Source organism: Condylura cristata, unplaced genomic scaffold, assembly GCF_000260355.1.
Source record: "Condylura cristata isolate star-nosed mole 26May11 unplaced genomic scaffold, ConCri1.0 scaffold00006, whole genome shotgun sequence".
NCBI classification, from domain to species: Eukaryota; Metazoa; Chordata; class Mammalia; order Eulipotyphla; family Talpidae; genus Condylura; species Condylura cristata.
Genome location: NW_004567107.1, coordinates 3,298,195 through 3,306,268, shown reverse-complemented (window position 1 = coordinate 3,306,268; position 8,074 = coordinate 3,298,195). Strand labels below are relative to the sequence as shown.

General features: G+C 52.8%; 1 protein-coding gene across 1 annotated transcript in view; it reads left to right on the top strand.

The window, feature by feature from the left end:
• The window catches only part of GPR107 (G protein-coupled receptor 107), a 40,912-nt gene that overhangs the window by 1,796 nt on the left and 31,042 nt on the right, over positions 1-8,074 (top strand). The window contains exons 2-4 of the mRNA XM_004677884.2: positions 6,606-6,728; positions 7,013-7,060; positions 7,301-7,380. Of these exons, the coding sequence (XP_004677941.1) occupies positions 6,606-6,728; positions 7,013-7,060; positions 7,301-7,380 (251 nt within the window). The remainder of the gene's footprint in view (positions 1-6,605; positions 6,729-7,012; positions 7,061-7,300; positions 7,381-8,074) is intronic.

Sequence of the window (8,074 nt, the reverse complement as noted above, 5' to 3'; positions counted from 1 at the left end):
GTTGTTTCTTTGTTTTTGAGCTTAGCCATTTGCCCATTGATGGACATTTGGGGTTTTTTTTGGCCATTGTAAATAGTGCTACTACACACATTTACGTTCAGATCTTTGTGAAGATAAGTTTTCATTGGGAGAGGGTAGTATCTAGAAGTGGAATAGAATTGCTGTCATATGGTGGATTTATACTTGACTTTTTAGGAGCCTGCCAAATTACTCTCTGAGGTGACTGTCATTTTTACATTCCCACCAGCAGTTTATGGTGGTTCCCCTTTCTACACATTGTTCCCATCATTTGTTTTTTAAAGATTTATTAATTTATTCATACAAGAGCAGGGGCACAAGCCAGAGATGTGGGAGGTGAGAGGATCCACCAGAGACCGTGGGGAGCAGAACAGGTGGGTTTACTGAAACACACTGCTGAGGGAGCAGCAGGAGACAGGAGAGGTCTGCTGCGTCCTGTGGGTCACTCTCTGGCCGAGATTGAACTCCTGCTGCAGTGGCTGCAGATTGCTTTATAGTGCTGAGACTTAACCCCTTGCACCACAAGGGAGGCCCCTGTTCCCATCATTTGTTACTTTTGTCTTATTTTAGAGGAAGCAAAGGTATATTGTTTGATCCATAAATACTTCATTATGTACCTATTAAAATAAAGGCTCTAAAAAATATAAATATAATGTCATTGTGGCTAAAAAATAATGTCACAGTCTTTAGTATTATCAAATACTAGCTTGGGTTCAGATTTCCATTGTTTATACATGAATTTAAATTGTTCTTTTTTTTAATAAAGATTTATTTATTTATGCATACAGAACTGGGGTATAGGCCAGAGGTGCAGGGGCAGTAAGAGGATTCGTCAGAGACAGAGTGGGGAGCAGCACACAGATTGAAGAAGTCCACTGCTGAGGGGAGCAGCGGGCGGGTCAGGAGAGGTCTGCCGCGCCATGGGGTCACCTCCGGGGCAGGTGGGGATCGAACTCATGCGGAAGCGGCTTCAGCTTCTTAGTGCCGTGCTTTAGCCCGCTGTGCCACCAGGGAGGGCCTGGATTTAAATTTTTTAAAAAATCAGAATTTAAATAGGATTTTCACATTATGATTTGTTAATATACCTTTTAGGTCTTCCTACCCCTGTACCAATCCTCCATGCTGGATTTTGTTGATTATTTCCTTGTGTAACTTGATTGCTGATCAGTCTTTTGTACTTTTTGTCAATTGGTAATCAGATCTAGAAGCTGGATCATGTTCGGGTTTAATTGTTTCAGTGACACTGCCTCATAGGTGGACAGAGTCTGATTGTCTTTTTACCCCGTTGGTCACTGTGATGTCTGCGGTGTTTACCTCTTAGTTCCTCTGGAGCTGCTGTCCCAGGCTCAGTGCCTTACATGGCCAGAGCCTTCTCACAGCTCCGGAGGCAGAGTTGGACAGCAGGGAGGCCAACTTTTTACCTTTTTTTAAGATTTATTTCTTTATGCACACAGAACTGGGGTACAGGCCAGAGGTGCAGGTTGGTAAGAGGCTTCACCAGAGACAGAGTGGGGAGCAGAGCAGGGGGACTGATGAAGTATTCTGCTGAGGGGAGAAGCGGGTAGGTCAGGAGAGGTCTGCTGCACCATTTGGGTCACTTCCAGGGCGGGGATCGAACTCATGCTGAAGCGGCTTTTGCTTCTCAGTGCTGTGCTTTAAACCGCGGTGCCACAAAGAAGGCTGACTTGGTTACCTCTAATCTAGGCGCCTCCTGGCTCAGAGCTAGTGCCTGCGCTAAATCCTCCTGCAGTGGAAGGGACCAGGGGTATCATCCTGTCCCTAATCCTCTTTATGTAGACCACTGCCTTCGCGATCTGAGCACCTCCCAAAGACCCCTGCTTCCTAACAACATTTTGGGGATTAGAATTTCAAAATATGCTCTTTAACGATGCTGTTTGTTGTCAGAGTATCAGACTATGTTAAGTTTTATTCCATTGTATGGTAGATCTTGGTATAGTTCTCAAATATGGTTTACAGGGGCCCTCCCTGGTGGTGCAGTACTGCAGCTTGCACTACTGCAAGCTGGCCGCAGCCACTTCAATGCAAGTTCAATCCCCAGCCCTGGAGCTGACCCACATGGCGCCGCAGACCTCTCCTGACCCGCCCGCTGCTCCCCTCAGCAGTGTTGATCTGGTGTTCTGCTCTGCACTCTGTCTGGTGAAGCCTCTCACTGCCCCTGCACCTCTGGCTTGTACCCCAGTTCTGTTTGAATAAATAAATACATCTTTAAAGAAAATATATGGTCCACAGGACAAAGGAAGTGTATGAAGTGCGAACAGGTATCATTTCTTAGACAGTCATATGCTGGTTGCTTATGCTATGCGTCTCCACCCCAAGGGAGGTTTCAGGCCAATAAAGAAAACAGAAACGGCCCTCTGTATTCTGAGTGTGTATAGAATTTCCCCTGTTGGTGGAATATCTCGTAAGTATTCTAGTGCTTCTTGGCTTTGTAGTCTTAAAGCTTCTTGACTTAATTTAGCCTTTTCTGGATGGCAGGTGATTACCATTCATTTATTCAGTAAACACTTATTTTCTGACTTGTAGATTTGAATAAATGGTAATATTTAAATGGTCATTAACGTTATTTTAATAGTAATTTTCTAATTCTTACTGATGAAAAAAGCAGTCTAGATTTTATGCTAGAGGTGGTCTGGAGGGAGCTCTTACATCACGCACTGGTGTTCCCACACGCAGCCTAGATGCATTTGCAGCATTGTTGATGACGCACGCGTGCGCGCCGGCCACACATAGATGTGCAGTTGATGTGCATATTCCTGGAGTGATTCTCAGCTTACTAGGTAGCTTGGTAACTTATGTCTCCCACACTCTTACCCAGCAGCTGTTTTCCGGGTCTGTTATCTTCTCCTCAGGCCTTTTCTGCCCCGGGCTGGGGCAGGGGACAGGGCTGGGCATTACCTACGTGGACTTATCATTCTAGAAGACAGTCAGCTCAGAAACACGCCAGTGTTTGTGTCGTGAAGGTTGGGGCCAGTTGCTCTAACAAAAATAAAACAGTACTGGGGCGGAGAGCTGTGACGTCAGAGACTGCCAGGTGCGTTGTCTGGGCAGACAGCTGTTCTGGGCTGACTTGGGGAGAGTGAGGTGCTCCTCAGAGTCTAAATTTTAAATGGGAAGAGCGACTTGTTAGAGAAGCATCTGCTCTAAGCCAGAGACTGTGCTAAACAGTCGGAGTAAATTCATTTACACCTCACAGAAGAGTAGCCTTCAGGGCCCTGCCTGGGGGGTGCAGCGGGTTAGGACGCAGCGCTGCAAGTGAGCCGCAGCCACTTCAGTGCGAGTTCAGTCCCTGGTCCGGAGCTGACCCACGGTGCGTGGCAGACTCTTCCTGTCTCCCCGCTGCTCCCTCGGCAGTGGACTTCGTCCATCTGCCTCTTCTGCTCCCCACTCTGTCTCTGGTGCATCCTTTCACCCTCCTGCACCTCTGGCCTCTACCCCAGTTCTGTGTGCATAAATAAATGTATATTTAAAAAAAAAAAAAAGAGTCACGTTCTGTCATTATCCTTGCCCGGTAACTTAGGGAAGCAGAACTCGGTTACCAGGGCAGGGCCTGGGCCCTGCTCTGCCACTCACCCCGCTCAGCTGCTCCCAGTGACCCTGAAGAGGAGCCAAGACCAGGACTGTAGACTTGTATTTTGCATTTTCTTTCAGCTTTTCTCACTTATGCTTAGGTCGCAAGTTTATGAGTGAATCTGATCTCATTCCTTTTGCGAGTTCTGTCTGCACAGGGAGCTCCAAGGCCGTGAAGGTGCTTAGGCAGCGCCCTCACCCAGGCAGCGGCCAGTGGTCAGCGTTCTCACCTTTCTTTCCTGTGGGTAGAGAAGCTGACCTCAGTGCCTGCGGGCACTTTTGCTGCCTTTTGTAGATGTGAAGTTCGGTTTAATGGGAGGCCACAGGCCTGCGCTCCCTCAGGAAGTCGGCCGCCCTCTGGGGTCCTCCGTCTCCTCCACACAGCATCGCCAGCTCGGTCTGGCACGAAACCTTTTGTTCTTCGCTGCTCACCACCCAGCCCCATGTCGTGTGTCGTCGCTGGTGGCTCTCTCTCAAATACCAGCCCGGACTTGTCCCTCCCCGTGGAAACGCATGGGGGGCGGGGACCCCAGGAGGAGCCCCGGAGCCAGCCTCCTCCCTGGTTTCGGTCACAAGCCACCTGTGGGACAGTGGCATCCCGGTCTTGCTCCCGATGAGAGAGGTGAGGCTCTCCGCCTGGTCCCCACTGAGCAGTGGGCTGGTCGCGGCTGGCCAGACTGGTGCCGGGGTGCCGAGGGCCGTGACCCCACACCAAATTTGTCAAGCGTCTTTATCATGAAAGTGTCCTTTTGTTGTTGAATGTTGTTCCTGCCTTTACGGAAACTCTCCCGGCGCCCGCCCGATTCTGTTGCCAGGGGGTGGTCAGCCGTTGGCCTGGCTGTGGTGGGCCGGGGCCTCCTGCGCTTGCTTTGGAGTGTGCAGAGGCACCTGGCACTTCTCTCAGCAGGGCGCGGACCTGCAGGTTCCTTTTCTGGTGGTGTCTGCATCTGGTGTTGCCAGCAGGATGGTACTGGCTTCTGAGAACGAATTTGGAAATATTCCTCCACTTCTGTTTCTGGGAAGAGTTGGGGAGGATGGGTGCTCGTTTTCCTGACTTCCCATCTCCTAACTTGTTGTGGGTTCAGATTTCAGTCCTTTGTGATTAAGTCTTGATAAGTAGTCTGTCTCTAGGGCCACTCCTCTGGCTCATGCAGTCTGGAAGCCATGTAAAAGTGACCCTCAGGGCCGCCCTGGTGGCTCAGTTGGTTAAAGCACACCACAGCAGAACGAGCTCCATCCCCGGCCAGGGAGGGACCCCCAGGGCGCAGCACACCTCTCTGGTCTCCCCGCTGCTCCCCCCAGCAGTGGATTTCAGTCTGTCTGCCTGTTTGCTCCCTGCTCTGTCTCTAGTAAGTCCTGTCAGCCCCACATCTCTGGCCTGTACCCCAATTCTGCATGCATAGATAAATACATCTTTTCTAAAAAATGACCTTCATAATGGATCTGGATTGAAAACCCAGCTTCCCCTCCGTGTGTCTGGCCTGGTCGTTTCCCCTCTGGACTTGTGTGCTCAGCCCCGTTGTGGGTGAAGAGCCACAATGGGCCAAGGACGATTGGAGGTCACAGAAAGCCCTTGGCATAGGTGCTGGCTCACGGTGAGCGCTGGAAGCTTGGAGTTATGCTGCAGTTATAATTATTTAATATATTCTTCAAAAATGAGTTTAAGGGACGTACCGTTGATGTGGGCAAAGTGGCTGTTGGAGGGTTGTGATTGAGATTTTTCCTGTGTGGCCCCAACCTAGAAAAGAAGGATGAGGTGGGCTGCACGGGTCCCAGGCGGCTGTGAGCCTTCATCTTGCCTCACGGCATCTAAATGCAGGATAAATTAGGACAGGCACACTTTTTTTTTTTTTTTTGACAGGCACACTTTTAAAAAGTTTAAGTTTCATTGCTAGATCGTGTACATGATTTACAAATTCTCCTAAGCGGGTATCTCAGTGAATCTCCAGTGTAAGCACACTGATGCAGCCAGCAAGGAACATGTATGTCACCAGGCACTTCCGGAAGCCTCTCAGGCCCTTCTTCTGGGTGGTCCCAAAGGTTCTCCCAAGAATAGCTGCCATCCCGACCTCAGTCACCTAGCTCATACCCTGAGCCGGGGAGTTCTGCGCTGTGGTGGATGTGTCAGGTCTGCGAGACTCCCCCGCGCACTGCGTGTGGCAGGAGTGTGGTCTGGCCTCCCTGGGCGCGGCCTGGGCGCGGCCTGCCCCTCGGGCCTCTGCCCGAGCGTGGAGCCCTGTGTCCTAAGGCATCTGTCCCATGCAGTTGACTTAAATTCTCTCTTCTGCATGTAGAGTCAGAGTGGCCTGGCACTGCCCTTGGGAGTTTGCCAGCCCCTCAGGTCATTTTCTGGGGATGAGTCTCCAAGTCCTGAGAAAGACTTTTCTGGCCTTCGTGGTCAGCGGCGCTCCAGTGCCTGCCAGCAGACAACTTGTATTGCCTTGGTTAGGTCGGAACTCCAGCTCATGGGCACCGTGTCCAGAAGATTCTGTCTCCTTTTAGTAAGGCTTCCTTTCTTGAAACTCGCCACATATAACATTTTCAGAGGTAAATGAGCCTTCATGAAAAACTGAGCGAGAGATAAGAAAGGGGGTGTGCAGTGCAGGGCGTGAAGAGTGCCAGGTTCCTACAAGGTCGGGAAACAGCACTTCTCCGTGCCGCCATGGCCCCCTTCCCCTCCCGGCCGCTTCCACTTGTCGAATGTCCACTGGCTGCCAGACCTGGTCCAGCAGCATGGTGCCCTGAGGACGTTCCAGCCCTCCCCCAGCCAGCCCGGGGCCTGAGGCCCCCTCGGGAGGATCCTGCCTGCGCGCCCTTCCTCCTGTGAAGCTCTTGGGCCTGTTGAATTTGTGCTGAGTCCAGCTTCTGGTGCGTGCCACCGGGTGTGCGGCCGCATAGCTCGCAGCTGGACTGAGACACTGGGCTCTCGGAGCGGGGGAGGGGGTCAGAGCAGGTTGGCTTCTCACCCCACTCTTCCTGTCCCCCCAAATCTTTTCAAGGACGACGTGAGGCACAAGGTCCACCTGAACACCTTCGGCTTCCTCAGGGACGGGTACATGGTGGTCAACGTCAGCAGCCTGTCCGTGAGCCAGCCCGGCAAGGCCGCAGAGGAGGACCCGGCGGTGAGCCCTTCCCAGCGGGCTGTGTCCGCTTCTGCTGGCGGGTTCACTCCTCCCCCAGCCTGCACCTTGGGAATTTGGAGAAAAGTGACGCTACGAGGTGCCCTCAGATAGTTTCACTTTCAACACTTAGCTCTCATTCCTGAAGGGCTTGGTCACTAGTGAGCTGTCCTAAAGTGGACGCTGAGGAGGGACGCCGGCGAGCAGGGCCAGAGGTTGGGCTCCTGCTCCTCGGCGGCAGGGGCGCGGAGCCCGCCCGCCTCACCTCCCCTCTTCTCACCCCCCAGATCGGGTTCAGCCTGGACCGCACGAAGAACGATGGCTTCTCCTATATGGTGAGTGTCGGACGCGACCTGGTCGGCCCCTTCCCTTGAGTTGAGCACAGGGTGTGGGAACCGCTTCCGCCATCCCTGGGCGTGAGGTGGCGGCCGCGTTGATTCCCGAGCATCTCAGAGCCCCCACGTGCGCTCGCTGTTGGCAGTGGGGGCGGGGCCGTAGGTGCCTGGCCTTGGCACGCTTGCTCTTGTTCTGCTACGAGGGAGTAAGACGATGCCAACTGGGTCTTTCTTCCTCAGGATGAAGATGTGAATTACTGTATTTTAAAGAAACAATCTGTCTCTGACACCTTTCTAATCCTAGACATCTCCAGAAGTGAGTAAGTAATTCTGATGTTCCTTCAGCCCCCCCCAGAGTCAGCTCGGGGAGTTCGGTGGTTAAGCCACCTTGCTGGTCTGCCATGTACCACACTCAGTGCTGGTGGGGAAGAGTCCTTCGGGAGGTAGAGGCCTGGCTGGCCCGGGAGCAGCTGGCAGGCTGAGAGGGGAAGAGAATAACACAGATGAGCACAAACAGAGAAGGGAGGGCGGAGGCCCACGGGGTGGAGTGCGGGAGGGAAGGCTCCCGGTGAGTGCCCAAATGGCCTTTCCCATGAGTAAGAAAGACAGGGGCACTCAGCGAACCAACATGGGGTACAGAGGCGGTGCCAGCCGTTACTGATGAGCAGGAAGGTGGAGGGGACATGGGGGAGGCGAGACTGGATCTGGGCCCCCATAAAGGAGTGGTCTCATGTGCCAGTCCACAAGGCTTAGGCTCTTGGAGGGGACTGGGGCTCAGTGACCCTGGCCTGAGGGGCCCACAGCGGTAGCCTGTGCCCAAGAGCACCGACCCTGAGGCCAATCTAGTTGGAGCCTGCTTCTGCTTCTGCATGATCGCATGTCGAGGGCCTGGCCTCCCCCGTACTCTGTCTAGGGCTGTTGTGTGGACTGTGGACCTGTCAGTCTCCACAGGCGCTTGTTTTTGTGACTTCTGTGGGACTTGGGGCCTTCTGGCCCAGGACATCCTAGCTCTCT